General features: G+C 47.0%; 1 protein-coding gene across 4 annotated transcripts in view; it reads right to left on the bottom strand.

Moving 5' to 3' along the window:
* Positions 1–24,996, bottom strand: part of LOC144162939 (uncharacterized) — a 52,710-nt gene extending 27,714 nt beyond the window's left edge. Inside the window, exons 1-5 of one of the 4 annotated variants that reach the window (XM_077693675.1) lie at positions 19,987–20,255; positions 19,153–19,196; positions 17,630–17,894; positions 8,151–8,525; positions 3,273–3,635 (exon numbers count right to left, since the gene is read on the bottom strand). In XM_077693675.1, the coding sequence (XP_077549801.1) occupies positions 3,273–3,635; positions 8,151–8,525; positions 17,630–17,893 (1,002 nt within the window). In that variant the 5' untranslated portion in view covers position 17,894; positions 19,153–19,196; positions 19,987–20,255. Of the gene's footprint in view, positions 1–3,272; positions 3,636–8,150; positions 8,526–17,629; positions 17,943–19,152; positions 19,197–19,986; positions 20,256–24,873 lie in introns of those variants that run through there. The other 3 variants (XM_077693677.1, XM_077693676.1, XM_077693674.1) reach the window with 3 other exon arrangements.
* Between the last annotated feature and the right edge of the window lie 251 nt (positions 24,997–25,247).

The following is a 25,247-nucleotide window of genomic DNA, read 5'->3' as shown; positions in this document are numbered from 1 at the left end:
ACCAGAAAACGCCATCCTTGAGCAAGACCTACGTGTAAAAGAGAGTGAGGCATAATAACACATTTTTAGCATCTAAAACAACTTTCCAACAGCCGGTATATTTCCAAAGTCTCCGGCTGCTAGAAACTACACTATCTCGGCACAAACTAAGATACCAAGCATAAGATACCAAAAATACCAATCACTTACCGGGACCTCCTCAGAAACTTATTCAATCAATTAATTGTACAACATTGTGCGTGCAAAAAAAGAGGTTTACCCATATATAGGTTCGCATTTAATCTCGTCACCAAATGCCAACCATCACCACTCTCGCCACAATCATCACAGGACCTCCTCCTTTTCAGAATTTAACTATAAAAGAGAAAGATCACCCCAGTGCTTTACCCCACAACTGATTTCTGCTTTTGCACCTTGAAGTACCAAAGCTACGAGCATAGTTTGAGCCCACACACACGCACGCACACACACACACACACACACACACACACACACACACACACACACACACACACACACACACACACACACACCATCTTTACAGAATACCCTGATCCACTGTGATCCAATTTGTTCTTAGCAATTTCATCAAAAGAACTGACAATGAATGTTTCAAGCGAGAGCTCTACAACGCTACATCCTTCAAGGCCGTTCATCACACCGCAAACGACCTCCAGCTGCCGACATGCATGCTGTGCCTTTCTTTGCCTACTTTGCCAGTGAAACGGCAATCAGGTGAAATGGCAAATGGAAGGTGGAACGGCTATTGTGATTGCTCAACGTCAGATAGGCCGTCTGTGCGCAACCATCCAGCAGAGATAACACGACAGCAGACAGTTTCACAAAATACCGTGTCGACTGCATAGCAGATGCTCCACTCGTGATAACTACCGCATTTTCCGGTCTATAAATCGCACTTCTGTATAAGTCGCACCCCCCTCAAAACGGCAGTCCCCCCCACCAAAAAAAACATAAGTCGCACCGGTGCATAAGACGCACCGGTGTACAAAATCAGGTAAATCAGGTAGGTGTTAATCAGGTAAACTCATAGAGGATCAGTTCGTTGGAAATTGTGGTGAAAGTACATGGTTGCGGCGACCGCCGCCTCTTAACACATCCCCCGGTAAGCAGTGCTAGACACGTGCATCTACCGTCCATAGTCTAGACAGAACTAACTTCTCAAAAATGGTTTATTGATACACCCAGGTGGCATGTACTTAGACGGCGTTTAGGCAAAACCATCGAAGCCTTCTTCCTCCGACTCGCTAACAAATAATTCATTGATTTCGACCACAGAGCTGTGTCTCTTAATTAACTTTTTCGTTGCCGCGCCTATTCAAAATCGTTCAATTTGAACGATACTTTGGGAGTGCATTTTCATAGCATTCCAGGCGTTGCTCGAACAAGTAAAGCTGTTTGGAGTTAGATCAGAATATGGCCTTTCAAAATCAGTTTTGTTTTCATTTTTGCAACAAAAACATGATTTTTGACACATGTTTGGATCACCTTGGTGTGGAAAAGGGGCATGGTCATTGTGTGTCACTTCTACCAGCGAAGAATGTGTGCCACTCGTAATTATTTTGCATCAGCATTTGTTTTTTGTTATCAGGGCATGAATGATGAACCAGCAAACGATTTTCAATCATCAGGTTTGCACTCTGACAGTAATAATCCCAGAAATTGGCTGAAAATGTCAAGCAGTGCCTGTTTGCAAAGCTAGTTTATGATTTTAGGCAGTTTTATTGCCTTTGTGCACGTTGTTCTAAGTTGTGTGGTAGTTCTACTTGCCCCAGGACCCATCGCGAACAGTTTACAACAGTTTTAGTTTCATTTATGCATCGCGAAATTCATATTTAGCGCTACTACGCAGTTACCCAACTTCAAGGCTACCTGCCATGGAGCCTTGAGCGTCCGCGACTGATCCTCGAACAAAGCATGCTGCTCCTGATTTCACTGAACCCTAACCTGATTTCTTCGATAAGAACTTCAGATGCAAGTCAAAAAATCACACCCAGTCACCAGATATCTGTTCCGACGAGGACAGCGCTTCAAACCGGCCTTACACACTGCCAGCTGTTCGCCTTCCAGTTTCGTTTCCATACGAGGGTATATCCGGGTGTCTAGTGTTGCTGCTTAGTTGAACTGTCTATTCGGATGGAGTCTCCGATAAGTTTTTGTACTGTTTCATTTGAAAACTGTTAGGTGGCGCTGCAACAGAGGAGGCTCGTTGTGCTGATCTTTTTTATCGCGCAACAGCTACTCGGCCAAAGTTTGCAGGGCACCATTCTAGCACATCGCACCTCATCCCTCCAAGCAAGGCTACAATTGCGAGTCAGAAGATGTTTTGAGAAGATGCGAGTCAGAACTTTATGTTTTGAGAGATAACTGACCGTGAACGTCAACGAGCATCAACCACGGAGTTCCGTTTTCAACTTCATGCATGTTTTTCCGCATCGCGTGCTTCTCTCAAATATTGTGCTGGCTGTAAATGCAAAGTTAGTGATTGACAAGAAGTTTTTACATTATGTGGGGGCAAATTGGTGCCTCTGATAATGTGAAACCGCCAGATTTCTTCTTAATAGAACCACCCGAACTTGCACATTTTGAATTGGAGGTTGGGCTTCACCGCATGACACGAGCACCGCGCATGTTAGCATTGTTTTTTATATCTCAAAAACTGTTCTGCGCACGTCGACATTTTTTCTAGGGCGTATTTTCGAAATGTTTCTCTACAAAATGTATATTCTAATTTTTTTTCTACTACTGGTAGTTTGTTATACACAACTTCTTTTTTATCATTTTTTTCGACATTTTGACAAAAATTTTGATTTTGATATTTTTTTTCGCAACTATGGTATATGAAAACATTTTTAAAAAACTGGTGTTATTGGAAAGGCCGTTAAATAATCTGCATTTTGTGTTCCTGTAATTAGTGCCTAACCAATTTTTTTAGCAGAAAAAAAATGTTTTCTTGGACCCCTAAAAATCGGTCAATTTTCCCGCGGTAACGAAAGAGTTAAGGTGCGCTGACATCACGCAGCACACAGGCACCTTTCCGAGTGCGGACCACGCGCGGCCGCCGGATTTAATCTATACATAAGACGCACCAACAAAAATTTCAGAAAAAAAACGTGACCTATACACCAGAAAGCACGGTAGGTTTCGAACTGTCAAACCTGAGCCACATTTCAACCATTTGGGGAGTAAACAAAGCACGTGCGGGAAGTTGCATTACCGCCACTCGACGGGTGCTGCGACCTCGCTTCCCCCACCTGGACGATGTCGGCCCACCGGTGGGCGGACCTGTCGGAGACAAAGGTGCGCACGGGCGCGTAGCCGAAGAGGGTGGTGTGGGGGCAGCGCTGCGTGAGGCGGCCGATGACGCGCCGCGCCACCGTCGCATCCCGCGCCACCAGCTTGAGGATGAGGCCCCCGCACAGCGAGCTCGTGCGCACCACGTTCTTGAGGCACTTGCAGCCCACCTTCAGGTGCCGCTCCCAGCGGGGACCCTGCGCCCCTCCGCCGTTGGCGGCGCTGGAGCGCCCAGTAGTGTCCACCATCTCACCCATCAGCATGGCGGGAATCTTGAGGTGCAGGTACAGCTCGACAAAGCGCGCCTTCTCGTTCATGAGCACCTGGCCAGAGAGGAGGACGGCAACGCGCCGACGTCGCCAATCTGAATCGGTACGGTCGACATTGCGGGAACAGTGGCGCAGCCAGAATTACCGTATTTATTCGATTATAAGGCGGTCACGATTGTAAGGCGAGGGTTCAATTTGTAGAGTCAAAAAAGAAATGAATGAATGAATGAAACTTTATTAATATAAGGATGGAGACTCGGTCTAAGTGGGGGCGGGAAAGAAAAAAGAAAGTATCATTCTTCGAACATAACGCGGGGTATAACTTACGAGACTACGGATTTTGGAAAAAAAACCTCACCTTATATTCGAAAAAATGTGGTATTTTTCAAGGGGTGTTGTGCCGAGGTGGTAAAGAAATTCAAAGGGGTTGTGAAGAGAACATGCATCTGCCTTTGCTGAATTTTGTCTGCTCGAACGACCTTTTAAGAACAAATCCCATATATTTTCACAATTCAATGCTTCTGCAATTTAGGAGACGCCTTTGAAATTTTTGTTTTTAAGCACATCACAAGCAACCATGCGCACATCGTCGGGCGCCAGCCCAACTAGCGGTGACATCACAGTAAGAACATTCAAGAGTTATTGTGCACATTGGTCTCTACAGCTGCAAACCCGATGTTCCAAAAATAATGCATCCATTCATTGCCATAAACAGTTTTCTATCAACGTGACTTGTGTTGCGACTGCTTCAGTAGTCTGGCAAACATTGTAGCGGAACTAAGACCTACTGGCTGTCTGTACGGTTTGTAGCCAGGTTCCTTGCTGAAGTTCACCCTTTTTTGTATCAAATGGTACAACATCGCTCAAGCAAAAAAATTAAAAAGTGCCCTTCGTGCGACTTGAACTTGCGGCCACCGGGCCAGCCCTACGTTATGGCCAGCCTACATTGAAGTCAGACACTTTATCCACTATACTATTGATGAGAAAAATTCACGCGGCAGAAAACTGTGGAATAAAAGCCACTTCGCATTCATAACCCAGCACTCCGGTGTGTTTTCATAAATTCTAATCAACCCAGAGCTTTAACCGCCAACTTACTGTTGAACACTTCTGCAGTAAGCCAAAGGGAACATATCCAACAAACAAAACAATGTTAACAGCATTGTTTATTGGAGGAAACAGGAAAGCAATCGAACTGCGTGATGGTGGGACTCGGTGACTCGGCGCTGTATCACTGCTTCTCGCTAGTAATTTTTGCGCTTGATGAGTAAATGATGGGTTGGTTTTAAGTTTCAACTACTCAAAGTTCCTTTGATAAACGTGTTTATGCAGTAAACTCTCATTTTAAGCTTTTGGTCATTTATCTCATCAGGCCAGAAGTTTCACGTTCGCGCAACTCACATTACAGGCTACGTGAGACATCGGCAAACGTGTGCAAGAATACCGGCTAGCAGAATGACAGTTTAGACTCGTGCGAAACAGTGTAAGCAGTTTACAAATACCCAGTTTACTTTAAACATGCTTACTTCTGCCCGCGCCACTCACCCGTGTTGCTGACAGAAAGTTAGACCGTGTTGATCAGTCGTATAAGAGATCAGACATCTCCCGTTCAGTTGCAGAGAGTTTCATCATGGCGCCGATGTTGTAGCTTTACCTGACCCTTTGCAAGCTTGCTCTATGCCGACATATTGTGCAGACGAGGGAGAACTGTGATTGGCTTCTTATCAAGACATCACTTAACGCGTTGCAGAAAGCTTCGGTGAAACCGTAACTGCATTTCTTTTCTTACTTGCCAATACCGGAAAACAAACCAGGTATGCATTGTTTATCAAGTTTACACAATTATAAGTGCCCACACAACACAATTTTGTTGAAAATCTCTTCACGACACGGATTGTCATGCAAAACAATATCCGGCGAAGCGAAAAATACCGGCAGCTTCTTTTTCTACAATTCAGAAGAACTTACTCCTGGACGTTGATATAGAAAAAAAGCAGCACAAATCGAACAGCTACTTCAATGTTGCTCAATAAAAATCAGTTGCTGACGAAGTATGCATATTTTCCTCCTTTGTTCAACCCCTTTGTGTAATATTTTCACATAATACGTTTTATTTTCCAGTTCCTGTGAAAAACGTTTCAACAAGATTTCACTGTATTTTGGTTAAACACTGCACATATTCCTCAAATTCGCATGCCAATGATTAAGAACTCCCTTTAATTATCCCCTCCGATTTTAGTTTGAGATTACGAGTGGTTTGATTCATTTCAGTCACTGTACTGTATCAACTCCTACTAGTGGTTAACGTATTGGACATGTTTAGAGACCAACTGCACTCAAAATTTCGACCTCTTTAAAACCCTATTTCCGTATAGTCTGCTTAAAAAGAAAGCAAGATGCAAAATACGACAGCTGAAATACACGCGTGGACACTGCAAGCGGTCAGCAAAAATCGGCGGTTTTGAAACCGAAACCGAGCAGAGCGCGGCGATTGCAGTGACGTTGCAGCCGTCCAGCAAGCGGCCGGACCGTCAGCAGTTCGGGAGAAAGTCTGCGCACAAGCTCTACGCGCGCACGGAGCAGCAAATGGGTGAAGTGTGTGCAGCAGAGCTCGGCCGGTCCTCCAGATGCGTGGCTGGTCAGAGGAATAAGCTCCGGACAGCAGGAGCGTCACAGGCGCTTCATGGCTGTTTACGCGACCCGCCGGCAGGTGCAGCGTGGTCTGCGGCGGGGCTTTATTAAATGCTTGTAACTGATTAACGAGGCATTTCACGGGGCTAATACTCGTATCCCAGATGATTTCGTGGTACTTAATGCACGTTAAAAGTGAATTTGGTTGGGGTGAAATTTGATTGCAGTTGGCCTTTAACAGCCATAGCTATAGGGAACAAAGCTTTGTCTCCAGAACCAACAACAACTTACATAACGGGACTCCGTGCAACAATTTGGACAGCATTTGGAATTTGCTACCAGATTGTTGCACCGCACAGGATAGGTTCTGCCAGTTACTAATATGTCTTGTGGAACGATCAGGGCTGAAAATAGTTCTGAAATGTTCAGAATCTGAATCTTGAGGCATAAGGTGACAAATATTAGGGCTACTAATTTTGTTTGAACTTGTTAAATCAACTCCGGTCTTCCAAAACATAGCTTTGTAGTGATTTCAGCTCAGCAGAGTTTCTATTAAAATTTTTTTATATGTAAGCAATCTTTGCTGAGTAGCCCGACTTTAACAGCCTAATGACTTGTATCTGCACACAATCACATAATTCGCAAAGTTGAGACATTTGATCCTTACAATAGTATAAATAGAGATCATTGTAAGAAACAAAAAAATTTTTTTATTGAAACGTAGATATCGAAATGTCTACCATTTTAAGGAAAAACCAGTTTTTCTGGTTCCCACCTTCCAAGTCCAAACTTCAAACAGTCGTAACTTCTGCTACAGACCAGGTAGAATGATACTGTTAGTCTTAATGCACTCCTTGATTTGTGTACAGTTCATTGGTACCTTGCTCAGCCGCGTCACTCCAGCAGTTTTTTTACAAAAGCTGTCAAAAAATCAGATTTAAAAATCTGAATAAATTTAAACATAGCCGTTTTACACAAAAACAGATTTTATATCTACAATCAGGATGAAAAACTACATATGTCCCCCAATTTTTATCATCATAACTTCAAAAAAAAGTTTTTAAAGACCCATGTGCCCCCTTGATACAAAGCCCTCCAATACGGTGCGCCTCTTCGCCTGTGTAGCGTCAGCATGTAAAGGGGGCATGTAAAATTTTTTTTTTGCTTCCCACACAATTTTGACGAAACTTCATGGGCTTGTTCAGTTTTTTTTGCCGATTTCAAATATCTAATTAGTTTTAATGTTATGTAACTAGTTTCCGAGGAAATTTAAAAAAATTCCTTGATTGTTCTTGAGAACAATAGGAAAGAAACTATTCCACAAAAGATTACCAGCAAGGCATGAATAGATACCAGAAGTTGTGAAGAATGAAATGTCGGAAACAGTTTTTTTGTTTTGCAATCACAGTCATGTTTACAGCAATTTTAACTTCTAGGTTTGAACTACTCCTGCTAACCAATTACAAATACTGCTAATTAAACAACTTCTGAAACAACACATGCAAAATCTGCTTCCTATATTGCATGGTTTAAACATTCACCTTCACAGCGCAAAAGAAATGATCTTCCTAGCTGCAATATATGCTGGGATGTGCCTTTCAAAAATTTTGTATCACTGCGATACCACTCGTGGCAAAAGTGGGGAATTATGGGAAAATTGTTATTTCTTTGTTGAAATCGGGCCCCTGGGGCTTTTATAAGTACCAGGTACTGTTCTACGTATGGAATTTTTGGAGAACATACTGCGAATCAGGAGAAAAGTAATACCTAAAAAATGCTTTTTAGGTAATTTTTCAATCCTAGAGACCCATGCGCCCGCTTAAACCTAATAATCAATCAATCAATCAACCCTCCCATCCCCTGCTACCATGTTCCCGTAACTTCCTCACGAAGCAGAAAGCGGAATCCACCCTCGCAGTAGGCACTGAGCGCACGCACCTTGAGTATGTTGGCGTAGGGCAGGAGGAAACGGTACTCGCTCAGCGGCTCGTCGCACTCCCCGAGGTGGTTGAGGTGCAGGTCAATGTGCGCCATGCGCTGGTCGTGCTGAAAGGTCGCTTGCGTTCGGTAGTTGCGGTGGCCGTTCTTGAGGCACCCCGAGAAGATGTGGTGCTCCACAAACGTGTCCATGTGAACCAGCGTGCCAAACGACACCGACAGCAGGCCGACGTCCCGGTCCACCGGGTGCGTTCCTTGCGGAAACGCCTCCGCAGGGCTCAGAAACATCCACTGGATCATTCCGCGCCGCGCCCGACCCCAGCACTTGAGCAGATTGCACCGCTTGCGGCCCTCCTCGCACCAGGCACGACCCACCTGCGTGACGACAGGAACCGGCCATCTTGCTTTAAGTGCCGAGCACTTTAGGGGCTCGCCTTGTTGTCGTAGCTCGCTGTAACGCTCGATAACAAGCGACTGCCGGAATCAGGCGGCGCAGCGAGACAACAGACCCAAATAGAGCCCGGCGTTCTGTCGTAGGGCGTCCCACAGAGGCTTCGAAAACAAAGCAGTTTAAATTGTCATTACCGTTCGAAGCTCGCGAACCGCTGGCGCTTGTCATACATCTCCCTGTTGTTTAGCGCAAAGAAAGCTACAGATACATTTGAGGCAAAATATACGTAATTAACTGGCAGAACTCACATTCATTTAGTTAGGAATGCTCGTTGAGTTGGTTTTTACGATAGCAAGCGAAAAAAAGTGGCAGTGCAATGCTGGCACGTGCGGGAGGAAAAGCAAGCACAAAAAGAACAGAACTCCCGCTGGTGCAGTTTCAGGCAGGGGGCACGCGAGCGCTGCGAAGGTGGGAAATCTGAATTGCATTGGGTGGTAGCAGCGAGCAGATAGCGGCGCTACAGCCCATTATGGCGAATCACTGCTCTGCACTTTCGACAGCTTTCACATTGAGTGGTACGGCTTTAATTTTTTTTCCCCCACAAACCCGGTGCCCATTTCTTTCATCATCATCACCACCGACAGCCCACTATGTCCGCTCCAGGACGAAGGTCTCTCCCATTGACCGCAAAAGGCACAGAATGGACTCGAGCGGACTGTTTCTCTAGATGGCACAAAACGTCCGCCAAACATCCCAAGAACGTCTGGTAATCCCCACACTCATATGTGGAAGTCTATGTCAAATGCGGATGTGGATGTAGTAGTATAATGCAATCCAGAATAGTCACAGCCAGAATGTAAAAGATGTGCACACGTGTGAATAGGTGTCAGCATAACAAGAAAAATACCCCCTCCCCCTCCCCCCCAAAACAGACTTTTCTGACTTTTGTTGCAATACAGGCGTGAAGCATATATCTTATGTTGAATTCCAATGGCAGATCCGGAGCCCTTTTGGAGCAACTTTTCTGCTCTGTCTGGAGCAGACGCATTCCAATGGCAGATCGGGAGCGCCGTCGCAGTCGGGATCGCTCCGTGGATCGGCGGAGTCGGCCGGAACTCACTAGGGAGCTTACTTTTGCCGTGTGATGTGGCCAACGCCGCCGCCGTCTGCGCTTCCAGCCAGTGCTCGCCTCCTCCGCCTCCTCCAGCCGCGCAGCGCGAGATGAACGCACACGCGGGAACCAGCCGATTTTGGGGAAGGCGCGACGCAAAGCATGCTGGGGATTTCCTGTTCTCATCACGGTTCGACACGGAGCGGCTGCCTTTGGAATGCAGCCGCTCCGGCTGGAGCGGCTGCATTCCAAAGGCAGCTTCGGAGTACCTGCTCTTCGCGGAGTCGGTGCGCTCCGCGGTGGAGCACGGTGACCGCTCCGGATCTGCCATTGGAATTCAACATTAATATACTTCATTCCAGAATGCCCCAGAAGAGATTTTTTTATTAATCGCATCACTGCGATGTTCCTTTAGTCTTTGTAACGCCCGGGATGGACATTCCTAGCAATTTCAAGAGGCCACGCCCTTGATGTATTAATAAAAGCCCTACGCACAATAGCGCAGGATCTGCCACCTTTCTCTGCGAACTCGACTATTTGGAACAAACCCCACATTTCTAACACAACCAGGCTCTATTTATACCCAGAAGGCATGCTAAGTTCCACTATTTTCTCCACATTTATTTTATTACAACGTTCTGCTGGACAGCTCAACCAACTGCATGCCCCCTAATTTCCCCCACCCATCACAGTTGACAATGAAAAAAAGTTAAGCATTTAAAAGCAGTCCCGGAAACAGTCCTTCACAAGTTGAAGCTACACGCAGACTAAGGACCGCTGTGAGGGGTAGGGCTAAATTTAGGCCATGTGATTATTCTCAACTCGCACAAGAATCTTGCACACACGGGCACCTTTGCGTTCCAGCTTTCCATCCCTTATCTAATCGCTCCTGTGGTCAGGAGTTGGACCCTAGTCAAGTTTAGCTGTTTCTGTACGGCTAAAACGTCCCGCAAAAGCTAAAAACAGCGCCTGGTGGACAACTAACGCCATCTGGTGTATTTATTGACAACTCATTTTTCGATTTTATTATGTTTTATTGATATTTCGCGCGCAGAGACCGCGCCAAAAGTGAAATTCGAACCCGCAGTAGTGGCGAGTTGTGTGAAAATGGCGTCCATCGGACATGGAGTTCCGATCATTTCAAACGTGCCGCGAAAGCTAAAAACGGCGCCTGTCGGACAACTAACGCCATCTGGCGTATTTATTGACAACTCATTTTTCGATTTTATTATGTTTAGTTGATATTTCGCGTGCAGAGACCGCGCCAAGAGTGAAATTTGAACCCACGGTAGTGGCGAGTTGTGTGAAAACGGCGTCCTCTGTATTCGGGCTGTATTTATAAACAAAACGGGCTTCCTATCTGACGACTGCGGCTTTACACATTGATGTAGGGTCTGGACAACGTACGGTAGGGATATTTTGCCAAATGCGCCATGTCATATCGCATTATCACCTTCATGATAGCCTGGCACTCGAGTCAGATTACCGCTACGGAGCAATGCGCGACACTTCTCAAGAGCGGCGGATTTTTTTTTCTGGTTTTCTACCACTAAAGTGAGAAGGATTTTGTGTCAGAACACAAAAAAGTGTGCTTGGATGCATGACCGACTTACACTTGAGTGGCTTCGAGGAGTGGCACAGCCGTCAGTTCCGCTAGGTTGACGGGCCCACAAAAATACAAAACTTGGTGTACAGCGTTGATATATATATTGAATCGTAGCCAAGAAATGTAGGAACGATTTGCATATCTTAGAATTATTATAATTTTTAGGCTCATTACAATCGCCTATATACACTGCGTGTATACTTTTTTGTGCATTTTTTTCCGATTATTTGACTAATAAACAGTAAGTAATTATACTTTTCACAAAACTGCCGGTATGTGTTTGTAAGAGCAATCTATAAGCTACAATTACATGCATGGCAATGCTAAATGTGTCCACTAGCTCAAGAGAAAAAAAAATAGTTTTGTGGAAGCACTCAAAATCTGCCGTTTTTCCGCCGTAACGAAAGAGTTAACCTAGTTAATTTAGCCCTAGAGTCATGCGTATAACCCACACCAAAAATGCGAAAATTTCAGTGGCAAAGTAGGGGTGCGGGTAATATGCGGGGCTTTTCCTTTAGTGCAGCTTCACGGCAATGCGCATTGTGCCGTGATGACGACCTTGTGTACTACAGTAAGGACTGCGGCTCAAGTGATAGCTCTAACGAGAGCAGTGACACTGAGTGAATTGTAACTTTCGCCTTGCAGTCAGTGTACTACTCTACAAGCTAAATATACGCTTTTTCTGTCTACATAGTATGTGACGTGTTGCTTGAGCAGTAGCTTTGGCGTGGCCTTTCCCGTACCAAATGAGTGGGCAATACGGGAGGATTTTTTCTTTTCTGGCGGGCTGAAAGTGGGGTTGCGAATTATATGCAGGGGCAGGTTATACGCGCCAAAATACGGTATTCTATTTGAAAGTTTTTTGTGCTTGCACAGTTGCATTCTCGATTTTCACTGCTCCTCCTCTCTCTAATGTAGTTTTGCCCTGAAAGCAGGGGAAGATTAGCCATGGTACAAAAGTTTAAATGAACCGGGCCCCCCGGGCTTTAGGGAGCACCCCCGAGGGCTGGAAAAAACGGCAGCCTTCGTGATTTGGTTTAGCAAAATTTAAGAGCTGATTAAGAGCTCCTGCTGATTTCCTGTGGTTGAAACAGAGATTACCTATTTAAAGGAGCCATGAAGAGAAAACACAAGTTTGGCTCATTCGAAAGATTGCCTCATTAGAACCATAACGACACCACTTATAACGCAAACTTCGCTCAAATAAGCTACATAATTAGGAAAAAAGGAAATGACCATGCGACCCACCAGCTCATTTTCCGCAACAGAACCTATGATGTCACTTGGGAATGCTCTGCGATTGGCGGAGGCCGGCAAAAGCAAACGCATGTTAGGCAGGGCTTACAGTTTGCATAGCGAGCTAAATGCCCGTGAAACATACTGCACATTCTTTTTATGACAAAGAACGGTGGAGTAAACGGTTGAAGTTCCGAACGAACACGCAAGCGTGTATGCCAATGCGTACGAAACTACCGCCAGAGTCCTTCAATGCTTTTCTGGTCACGAAACTCCGCCCAAAGGTTCATATAGGGACAAAATATCCCGCTAGTGGCGCCACCCGTCGTAGGGGGGCCACAAGCCGCCGCCAGTGCTGGGCGTGTATGCGCACTACTGCCGACGTTTCGACGCGATTATGTGCGTGCTGTGTTCTTCCTGTTACCTTTTCTTAAACGTCTCTGAACGCATCAATGCCACCAGATAAATAAGTCGATACGGGATCCAGTGTCGATGATGAATGAGAGCTGTTTACTTTGGAACGCACGCGCAGTTTGCTTGGGAGTGCGGGCCTACCTTATAAACAGCAGCGCATTTAAAGTGTTCTCACTCCGAGCGATAACGATTGCGTTAATAATTACCTTATAGCCCAAATATATGCCTACTTATGATGCCTCGAAGCGGTACGTCCTAGCTCGCAAGTGTTGAAAGACGATGCTCATGTTCCATGCTCCCGATGCGAGCAGCCACTGCTAGATCTGCTCGACAACGTGTTTATATTTGCGCCTGGCCGAAGGGCGATTATGTTAAAGCGGTAGGTGAGCTTTCTATTCTGGTAGTGCCACATATAGGGGAAGGAAGGTGAACGGAATGAGACACGACTGGGTAGTACAGGAGCAATCACCATTGGTTTATTATATCCGGCTCGCCTCTCGCGCTCTGCTACCCAAGTATTCAAATGAAGTGAATGGTACAGCCAGAAGTTTTATTCCAAACGTTTCAACTGAGTTTACACCCAAATGCGCAGTTGTTTTGGACACGTTTGTGAGCGCCGATCGCTTTGTTGACGCGGGGACATTCGATGGCGTGGTTATAGCAGCCGAGCGCTTTCGCGACCGCTCTAAACACGAGTTTTACGTGCCTAACATTTGATTGTTCACTTTATTCCACGCAATGTACGCAGGACACCCGCCACTTGACGTTTCCTTGTGTTTAGTGTTTAGAGCATTATTAATTACCAGCCGACAACCCATGATTTCCTCGGGAAGGGAAGTACAGCAGCCCAATCTGGAAGTTCCTTTTGATGCCAGTGCTGGCTGCTCGGCCGCCTTTGCCACTACCGAGGCACCACATGATACATTTTTTTTGGTGCTGGGGGGGGGGGGGGGGGGGGGGGGGGGAGGGAGGGCGCGGTTATCATTTAGACTCTTTAGAGCATGCAATAAATCTTAAATTTGGTGCTAATGATACGCCGCTTAGACACTTCGCGCCCCCTCTTCGCTGGTTGCCTCTGAATCACTGGCCGGGAACGCGGTTTCGGCTTTGTCAGGTAGGCCGGGAGCCCATAAAAAATCGTTGGAACGGCATCCGTCCGAAGCCTCGGTCTCTCTCGCTGAAGCGACACGACCACCCCGTTCACGATGTGCTCGTCGGTTCTTGCAACGTCGCTAGCACCAAAATGCTTTTCGCGAACCCGAACGTTCTTGCTTTCGAAGTTGAAACCGCCAGCTTCCAACCGCAGTATAGCTCTCTTCCATTTCTCTCAAAGTTCGGCACTACTTGGGAAACAGAAGAGCGACGCCTTTTCCTTGTTGTTTCGGTATCCGGAGCTGCAGCCCGCCACACAGCATGTCTTAGGCATTGTGCATTCGAAATTTCATGCCGCCCACCTTGAACGCGGTGCACTGGCACATGAAGTTCGCGTGACGCTAATGCAGAAACTTTGGTGGAAGGAATACCGCGAGCTGCCTCCACACAACGCCTTCGGGCAGCCGCCGCTGTGAGTGCGTTCCGCCGGGCGCAGCGGGGCGATGGCCCCCCTAAGACAGCTTGCGCCGCGTAGCGGCCGTTCTTGGCACCATATCAAGCTCTCCCATAGAGTGACGGAGAAGTTTCGTGACCAGAACGGTATTAAGAGACTCTGCTACCGCCAAGCCGAACTCGACATCTCGCCGTCGCCACCATCGCGCAGACGAATTTTCGGGTTCAAGCTTGGCTCTTCGGGGCCAACGAACCGTCCCAGCACGCACAGCCGCGACCTTGCTTGGTATCGTAATCCCTTCACAGGAGGTTGGCCGTCATATCGCCAACCAGCAAAGGTAAAAATAGAAACAAGGGGAGTAAGGAACACAGAGCAGCAACGAGATAGTGCCACTCGTCGCACAGATTTCGGTATGGAGGTCGTGTTGGCTTGCTGCTGTCGTTACGAGCTCGTTTACAGTTTACAACCACTGAAAACTTCAGTTTGCTCGAGTACTTTACAATGAAATTTCGTTGCTGTGTTTTGAAATGCCCATGTAGTACGGGCAAATCGTCGAGGGAGTGCGACATCCCCGCCGGTGAGATCTCCTTTCATGTGCTGCCCAACGACGAACCTCGGCGAAGCAAGTGGCTACGTTTTGTGAACTTTGCAAACGGAGGAGAAAGAGAGCTAAAGGAAGTACGAGTGTGCTCGCTTCATTTCCGAGGAAGTGGTTACGGCAGGGACCCGGACATGCTGGCGCTCGTCGCCGACTTCGTCAAATCGCCTTTCAAAGCGCTCTGACCTTGGGGAAAAAAATTGCCGTACACACCGCGCATTGACGCTCGAATCTTTCTGGTTGGAGCAGAGAGCTCGAGCGAACAGCTTTCCATACACGACATCGGCCAACTGGCATAAGCGATACTGCTACTGAAATTGAAAATACGGCACATACGTATCAGTCTGTATTCATCCGTCGCGACGGGGCTGACGAGGCAGCGGTGCCGACGGCTGGGCGTTCGTCGTCTGTTGTGGCTATCGCGGAATGGTCGCTTTCCCGTCCACCGCGTATCCCACAACTCTTGCCGCTCGTGCACTTAGAAGCATTGAGCGTTCAAGTGGTGTGAGGTTGTTAAATGCAAGCCCGAGCTCCTCGGCGAGAGTTTTGTTCTCCGGATCAGGCGATTCCATGACTAGGGCTGCGGGTGCACTAGGTTTTACTAGTATTTTTAAAATGGCCGCCGTCTCGGTCGACTCCCGCGTGTGGGTGCTATATGGAGTCGACATACTAAGTATCTGTTTCATGGACCGGGTCGTATGACGCCATTGTTCACGTGACGAAATGTGCAATTTTAGCGGGAGATTTAAAATTTTGACTTAAATTGCCTTATTTCTCAGTGAATAAAGCACCATTTGCTTCCGGGAAAGCGCTTGGGTTACTATGAAACACCTAATCTTTCGAATAAAAAAAACTTTTGTTTTCTCTTCATGGCTCCTTTAAATAATGAATGTTTTGAAAAGGCTGTTGGCTGCATAATGCGAATAATCGCGAAGTCAGCTCACAGTTCTTCAGTCTGAGGTAAAAGCGTTGCACTTGCCCAAAACCATGCATTGTGTAGAGTGGCAGAGCTGATCCAGCTCGTGGACGCAGAGAGCAGCCGGACTAAGATTTGTTCCAGCAAAAGGCCCCAGCTGTACCAGCAAGAGGCAGAAAAATGCTCGTAGATACGTACATACCTAAAAAAAGTTAAAAAGTGAACGATCTGTGCATAAAAAAAAATATGTATGATTGCTTACTTGAGTGTGTTAAAAACATTTTTGTAAAAGTTCGGTATCCATCTTGTTTTCTATAGGTGCCACTTCTAAAAAAAATTAGCTCTCAGCACGATAACACATTTGAATAATAAACCACTTAAATTATTTGTTCTGCTCAGTAGGCCTATACAACGTATGTAATATCACTATGTATAGAAACGCTGCCTTAGGAAAACCTAAATTTCTGTTGCTGGATGAAATCACAAAATAGCCGGACGAGTGGTAATGTATTTACTGTAGGGATGTGCGAACAGTTTCTGAAAAAGGCCCATGTCTACTTCGGCAGCGCTCACACACAGGCAACCAAAGTGCACGCTGCCGAACTAGTGAAGCAGATAGAGGCAGCCATTTTTCACAAATGCGCTTCCCGATTTTCGAGGGAAGATGTTTTCTATTGAAACAAGGGTAAACTGTGCAAACGGCTTAAGACGAATGGAAGACACACGCACGCCACTCAGACCACACCTCTAAGTGTCGTATGCATTTCTTCCTTTTGTCTCAACTACTCGTGCAGTTTACCCTCCTTTCAGTATGAACCAACAAGCTCGACAAAGTTTAATGGTGTTTCTCTCTGTTTCCTGGTATAGTTTAGTTCTGATGACGATCCCTCCACGAGCTCTGCGAGAAAGTAGACACCCAGGCGATGTTCACAAATACTGTGGAGATTCTCAGAGGAAAAAATACAGCATGTGTTCTTCGTAGCGAATTTTAAAACGCATCAAGGCTCAACAACGATGAGATGGTAAGGTAAGAGGAGGAGGGAACCCCTTTGGTTTTTAACAGCGGAGTGTTGTTGCTGGCCTAATGTGTGCGGTGTGTAACATTATCAAAAAACCCCAGTCATAGTTACTTTTGTCATTTTCTATGCACGTGAGCACGCGTTTTTTGAGGAGCGCTAGGCGTTGTCCAGGCTTGCGTGTGGCGCTAGCAAAAAAATACCAAAAAAGTTCACGTGTGTACGCATCTCAAGGGGGGAGCACAAGTCAGCTAGATGCCCAGTTCGCAAAGCCGGTTGCTGCCGGTTCTAGTGCGTGCTGACGCGTTCCACTTTGCGAGAAATGTGCAAGCCTGCGGACAAAATGATCCAGGCCCGCCAGTCATGCAGGAGGAAGATAGATGGATATGATGATGACTACTACTACCATGGTAAAAAGTGACGACGAAACGTGTAAATAAACATTTTCAAACGTAGCGCAATGTGTGGTGGTGTGTCCTTCAGTGCTTGCATAGAAAGAAATCCTCCAGCTCCGCTACGGTTCAAGCCTTGCACAACTTAGTGCAAGCTTCTCGAATTTTTTTTCAACCAGGCCCTCAGCACTGTTGACCCGGCCCTGCCTGGGGGTACAACTGACAAAAAAATAAAAGTGACAGTTGGTCTCACCTGGTCATACTTGGACGACAAGCCAAACCAGTCGTAGCCGGGCCACTCGACCACGCAGTCTATGTTCAGGAGGGGCTCCTCGTAGAGGCCCTTGGTGGGCCGCTGGTAGACGTTGCTGAACTCTACCGTGGCCTCGCGGTCAATCAAGGTTGCCTGCTCCGCCAAGAAGAGCTGGTAGGCCTCCAGGTACTGCTGGCAGTCCGTGTCGCTGTCCGACAGGACCCACGACAGAGTCACCTTGAGCTGACGTCTTGTCGGGGCCATTCTGCGCGTCCCACCAGCACACACACACAGGTGTACCCAATCGCAGTCCCTACGTGGGCATTTCGAAGGCATTTGAGTCGAATGTCATTTGACTCAAATGACACCTTTGAGCTGCTACACGACGTTTTTCAAAGGCATTTGGTTGAAATGCCATTTGAGTCAAAGGAAAACCACCAACCAGCCTTTGAGGCCTTTGAGGTTTTCAAAGGCCTTTCAAATGCAAACGGTCGTACTCTCGGGCGCAGTTTCTGCGTGCCGTCATTAAAAAAAATTTAAGAGTAAAACTTGGTGTTTCATTCCTTTTTTTTTTGCTTTGCATTTGACCGGGAAAGAAAATGCTGCAGCGACTTTTAATTAGGACGAACTGATGTTTTTTCAAAATTCGTGCTTCGTTTTTTATTTGGGCAGTGAAACTGGCTACAAATCAATTTGATCCTAATTCTATCGATTTAAAATGCCCCCCCCACTGTCTTGACACCAATTCAGAGATGGGGCAGTAAGTACTCTTGCAAGTCAAAGCGTACGCCTGCGATTTGCGTCGGTTTTTCACATGGTTTTGCATAGTAGCCATTTATAAATTTCCTCAGCATCACAAACTAACATTTGGATTTAAACTTAAATGATCAGCACATCCCAGAACTGTTTTCGTTGGTAGTTCCTCTTGCTGGCATCGTGCAACTGCACAAACCAGTTTTACGGTATTGTAAGTGTAATACAGTCACAAGTGCCAAACCATGTCTGTTTTTCTCAGCTTTGCTCTAAAATTGGAACGAGTGCTATTCCGAGGCGCCGACCTTTTGAGAGGAGTGCATTGTATGTTGTTTTGATGGGCCCTTTCAGTCATATCCCGGCTGTCTTCTCGGAAAAAAATTGATTTTGCGAAGTCAATGGCTTGTTCGTGCCTACGTGGAAACTCGTTTGGCCAGCATACTTGTGAATGTATACCTACTAGCAACTACATAAATCGGTTGTTGCAACCGGCAAGGCCCTTTCACTGACGGAAATTCCCCCTCCCACCAATTTTTTTTTTTTTGGTGGAGGTCTAGCTACATACTGCTGGCAATGGCGGTGCTTTATGTTTAAAATTAAACATCTGAGCACAACTTAGGCCAACGTAAAGCAGCAGATTTCTTGTAACATATCGGCACCCAACACAAATATTTTCTTTCCGTTGCTTTTGCTGATTCGTCATTAAGCTAAGGTAAACACCACCAGACACAAGAAGCAAAAGAACATAGCACCAATTTCTGCATACATACGAAGTACATCAAAGACAGCAGCCAATAAGTGTTTCGAGGATGACCTAATGGAGAAAAATTCATAAAGGAATAAGTCTTACATTCGAAAAAAATAAAATTGATGAACACAAATATCGTTTTCTTTTCCACATCACGTCGAAAGCGGCCACGTAAGCAATTACTACTGCACAACTGATACCCGTGAGCTCGTAAATTTGCAATTTCGAAAATTGTGCGCCAAAATTTGCACACCAATCATCCAACGGCGAAACAAAAATGAACAGTACTACAACCTTAGTTCCAAGAATTAAATGCTTGAAAGCAGAGAATTCCTTTTCTCAATGGTAATTTTTTTTTTCGTTCCCCATGTGCCACTCCTAAGAGAAAAAGAAAAAAAAAAAGAAAAAGAAACGAACAGGTGTATCCCCCCGCAACTACTGTCAAAAGTTTACTGTCAAAGTTGCAATCCAAGTTTCACGTTTCAAGTTCGACGTTATGAAATGACATAAAACACGTGGAATAACTGTTTTCATGGAACAGAGCGCCCGTTATTCTAGGTCTGACAAAGATCCCACCGCTGTGTGTGGCTGACCCAACTTGTAAAGGGCCCATGCACAAAATTTTTACCTCGCACGTTATAGAGTAAACTTGATTTTGTGTGAATACACTTGCAACGCTGCGTTAAATTTTAGTTCACCAAGTGCACTTGTCACTTGAGATCAGCAACGAATGACTCAACGCCAGCGGCCAAGACGCTTGATTCATGAATTAAAGGATAACTGTACCGCACGGTACCAGGCCTGCAAATCGCCACACTAAAAACGAGATAATCGCTTAGAAACCAGCCGACATTACCTTTCAATTTTATCGCAAGTTCATTGCCACAGCGTTCGCGTTCGTGTCGTCTTGAAGCATCGCCAGGCAAGCTCGGAACGAGGGCACGAGCTCGCGCGTTCCATCCAGACCTTGGACAGCTCACGTTCTCACGTTGGTAACGAAATACGTCCGTAACAGTAACCCCTTTCGCTTAGAAAACACGGCAGCGCAACTTTTAAATTTTTTTTCCCCGGCTCCCTCGCTTTCTCTCTTTTTCTTTTTTTGTAAATCCACGATGCGCGCCAGTTTCGGCGACAGGTGGGTCAACTCCGCTTACCATAAACTCGCAGAAACTATTTTTTTTGTAACATCGTTCTTTACTTCACCGCCAGGAAAATTCTGACATGCAAGCTTCACGCATAATATTTTAAATAAATTTCATGTATAGCTGCAGGTTTACGTCATAAATGCACAATTTATTGTAAGAAATCCTATGGCTTGTAGAACTAGTTTACAAGATTACGCGCGAATTTTCAAAATTCATTTCGATGCAGATTGGATTGGCAAAACTTCGTTGGGGCTTGCGAATAAAGTCCTGTAGCTAGGTCTTCACGACTTGGCCAGATTCGTCACCACAGATGTAGAAAGATTTGCATAAGAATCCAGAGATTCAAGAGGTATATTCACTAGGTATATCACCAGGTATAACACAAGGCCTGCAGCTTCAGATCAGCGGTGAGGCTACTCCATAAGCGTTGAAAAATTATACTTTCCCTTGCTTCTTTAGCATGAAGGGGGGGGGGGGGGGGATAAAAAGCGCGCCGAGCAGCGGTATCTAGTCTTATTTTGCCTTTACTTCCTTTTAGCAAACGCAAGTAGTGTTTTAAATCTTTTTATTGATAAAGGAGGTCCAAATCGCACCATATGGGGAGTGCAGGAAAGCATTGCAGGGCGATTTTAACGCTCAATTCGTCGAAATCAAGACGAATGGAGCAGTTCTTGATACCTCCAATGTGGCTGGCAGGAGCTATTCATAGCTGTCGCTATACGGCTGGGTGTCATGTGCGGTGTACACGGTTCGCTACGGGGATATACACTGAAGGTCTCGCTCAATCACCCAAAACTCTTGCCAGACTGCTTAGAAATTAGTGGAGTGCAATTTGGGATTAACAGTTTCGTGTCACTTTGTTGTTGATCGGGATGTAATTGGAGAGTGTGAATGTACGATGTCAGGTCTCACGGAGGGCGGGTATGGCAATTAGGGCATAGTGGGGGTAGTTCTTTGAGCCCTGCGTTTCTATCCTGCTTGCATACTTGTGAACGTGCATCGCCGGAGGAAGCCCGGGGGCCGGTGGCGCACCCTCCCCGAGCTCCAGTAGAAGTTGGGAACGGGCACTCTGCTGTGCGACCTCACGGGCCGCCTGGATGCCCAGGAACAGGCCTAGGGTTTGAGGCCACGTATCCAGTCTATGTAGTGATGTCGCTCTTTTTTTAATTGTGATAGTATGCCCATTGGCATAAAGTCCTAAAGTACTGGTTGGCACCCGTTTGCCGGAGGAAGTCCAGAAGACAGCGGTGGTGGGGCCCCCACAGCCACCGCTGGAGATCGGGGAGTCTCCCAGGATGCGGGCCTGTGCAGCGGTGTCGGGATCTCGCTGCACTCAGGGAGGGGCACGTCCATAACAGGTGGTTGGTGTCGGCTCCTTCGGTAGGAGCCTTACAGAAGGGGCAGTTGTTGGTAAACGGGGCATGGTATCGCAGTGGCCACGCCAGGGTTTGAGACAACAAAAAGGAAATGTTGGAATGTAACAGAAATAGTCAGGGGGAAAAAATCACGAATGAGAAATAGCTGTCTAGCAGGGCATCCGGCCTGTCGCCGCAACAAAAGAGTCAAAGGCGAGCAAAACATCTCTGTGGCAAACTCCTAGGACCGAAGTGCTCAGGGAAAGAACAACGGTGGAAGATAACGGGAGATTAAACCGATTAAACGTATATTGAAGGTGCGTGCGTCGCATCGAGGAAAAGCTGCCGCAATTTAGAAGAAGGGGTTCTATAGTTTCCGGAACCTTGCAGAAAGGCCATTGAGGAGATAGAGCCTGACCAGATTTGTGTAGATAAAAATTTCAAGGGGGAATTCTGGATCGAAATTTTGTAATTGTCACCTCGTACTTACGAGATTCGCATAATTTAGGCTTCCATAAGTGAGACAGGTGAATATACTTGGAGCATGAACGAAGGGCATCCTGCCGAATAATTATCAAAACTTGAGGGCGCCTGAACCTTGCCCCCAACAGAAAACTGTGAACTGGACAATTCACGACAACACGACAACCAAGAGCCGAACTGGCTAAGTGGTCTGACAGTTCGTTGAAGACTATCCCTGCGTGACCAGGGACCCACTGCCCACACTAACCGGACCTCACGAAGCTGGTGAGGAACGAATGAACGGAGAATGGAAGAATCTTTGTCCTTTGCTAAAGCGGTGCACACGGAAAGATAACCTGAAAGGATAACGACGCCCGAAAATCTATGCTGTAGTTTATTGAGGACCAAAATTTTGGCCTGTAATTACCCCTGAAAAATCGGGTATGATCCGGCAGCCTGATTAAAAAGGACCAATCGAGAGACTGAGAATATATTCCTACCCCAGCCTTCTCATCACTTTGTGAGGAATCTGTGGCAATGCCGACATGAGTATGAAGAGTACACAAATGATCTTCAAGTAAACGGTCGAGTAATCGGGCCGGCAATAATTTTGCATGCGGAGGAAAAATGTTATCGAGGCTTATTTCAACAGAAAATAAGTTATCAGGATAAGGGCGGAGTGAGGAAAGATCGGCATGAAGAGGCTGCAGCCATGCCTGTGCGCTTTCCGATTGGGGGCGCTCAAACCGGGGCCACGTAATTCCTCGAAAAAGGTCTGGCCTCACGAGGAAAATGGGTTGAGCCTCGTACAATGGAGATTCAAACAGTTTTAGAAACGTTAATACAGTCAGCAATATAAGTCGATGCAAAAGTGAAAACAATCGCGCCTAAAGGTACAATACAGAGTTAGCTACATACTTTGGTAACCCTAAACAAACGTAAAGCCAATCTCTCAATCAGAAATAGGGGATGCAGTTTGTACGTCGCGCAGCCAGAAAATAACCCGCGACCAAATTACAATACAGGGTGAACATAGCAACGATAAATCTATAGCAAGGCGTCCCTATGCATACCGAAGTGGTGATTACATAGCCTACGCAGCACTCCTGCGCGAGTCTCACAGCTGTGGTGGAATATGCGGAAAGAAGTTCTCATTTTACATGCATGGTCGGGGGGAGGTGGGACTGGGGGTCCCCGATATAAATATAAATATTGAGAGGCCCTTGAGAGACAGGTGCAGGAGGACATTTATTAGGAAACGTTGCAACCGTCGCCGACTCGGAACCAGCGTTCGATGACGATGATCTTCGCAAGAGGAGGATTGGTAGAATGGTAATGAGGATGATTATGAGGGGAAGATGAAGCACAGGATGGTGCCCACAATGTACGACCCGGTCACTGTAAATACGACGCGATGCTTAGAGCGTGCTCATAATATATAATATATATACAGTGTAACCCCGATAATACGACTTTAAATGGACTGCGCGAAAGCGTCGTATGACCGGGTGCGGGTAAACGCCGACCTAGTAGGCGGTCTTGAGCAACAGGTGAGCTAAGAACTTAAACTACTATATTTAGCGCGTTCGCACGTGATTTGCGAAACTTTCGATAAAATCCCAAGTTAGAAAAAACCGCCTATTTTGGGCCCCCCTCCCGTGCTCTATCACCACGCTCTATGCGAACGCCTTGCTATCCGGCGCTATTTATAGCCCGCCACCCCCGCGCCTCACGCGCACGAGATAAGGCCGACGTGGTCGAGCAAATTGAGGAGGGAAAAGGCGAGTGTGAAACTGCCAAGGCCAAGCAAAACTAACTCTCTTACAGGACAGCAATGGAAAAAATCAGCAAAGAAAGGAGGGGAGCGACAACGCCGCTTTGGAAGACACTGATAAAGAGGGATTCACACGACGGAGAAACCCTCTCTTTTTGTCCCGCGGGACCCGCTCACGTGACCGGTTTTAGGCTCCGCCCCTCGGTGGGGATAGCCCGCGGTGGCTCCGCGAAAGAAAATGCCTCCACATGTTTTCGCTTGACGGCAGTGGTATGGTCCCTAGCAGTGGCCTTCGGCGGGGAATGGAACCTGTTCCTCGGCGCTGTCGTTTGTTAGTCACTCCACGTAGCTCCGCACGTGTGGATGCGCCGCCAGGCCGGATAATCCGGTCACGTGCTGTTGACGTCACATATACGTCCGCCTCCGTGAGAGGGTTTCTCCGTCGTCTGAATCACGCTTAAGCAGAGAGAGGGGGAGAGAGGGCGTCGTTAAATGAAGAAATTTGGATCGAGTAGGCGACGAAAGTGGGTGTTCGGTCATCACCGTGCGTTCTAGTGTTTTCGCATTCGTCGGCGCCTTGATGGGAGCGAAGAGTGGCCGCTTCGACGAAAGGGGTCGCCTCAGCGGAGGCTGCGACAACAGCGGCGCAAAGAAAACAGCGCTTAATCAGCAACCAGGACGATAGCCGTTGGCCCGAGCGCGAAACACCGACGAGAATCGAAGCAGCGCGCGTGAGAACCAGAAACGTTTTTTTTTTAAAGCGTAAAAATTTTAGAAACACACACATTCATGTGAGCGCAGCACGTGAGCCGCTGAGCAGGCGTGCTGGTGGACGAAATAACCCGATCGCCCATGCAGGACCGGGCGCGAGGCCCGGTATGCCACGTCAACCCAGCCGAACGTTCGAACGCGCAGCGCCTGGCTCAAACGCCGAGAAATGGGAGGGGGGCCAGCCCGAAGGCGAAGCGGAAGGCAGACCGCGGCGCCCTAGGGGTGGGCAGGCCTACCTGGATGGAAGAGGGCGTGCCCCAAGGAAGCCTAAGCAACCAGCTCCACGAAGGCAGCTGGCTGGGTCCAAGCTATAGGGCAGGAGGCAGCCCGGGCGTGACCGGCCACTCCGACGAACGCGTTCCGACTGGCGGACGCAGCGGGTGGGCGCGAGGGGCGTGCATGCGCGAGTGGCCACGAGGGGCTCGCGGGGGGCACGACGCACGTGCCTTTACCAACCATCATCATCGTCGTCGCCGTTATCATCATCACTGACGAATAGACAGCGCAGAAACCGCGGGTGGTTCAAAAATGTTGCGGAGAGGTGCCTATACAAAAAACGCATGATTCGCGAGCCTTTTTAAGTTGCCGGTTGGTATCACGAACTTCACGA

The sequence above is a fragment of the Haemaphysalis longicornis genome, unplaced genomic scaffold (genome assembly GCF_048455015.1).
Source record: "Haemaphysalis longicornis isolate Haplotype H1 unplaced genomic scaffold, Haemaphysalis longicornis Haplotype H1 scaffold_12, whole genome shotgun sequence".
NCBI lineage: Eukaryota > Metazoa > Arthropoda > Arachnida > Ixodida > Ixodidae > Haemaphysalis > Haemaphysalis longicornis.
The sequence above is the reverse complement of the archived record's forward strand: the minus strand, read 5'-3'. Positions and strand labels throughout refer to the sequence as shown.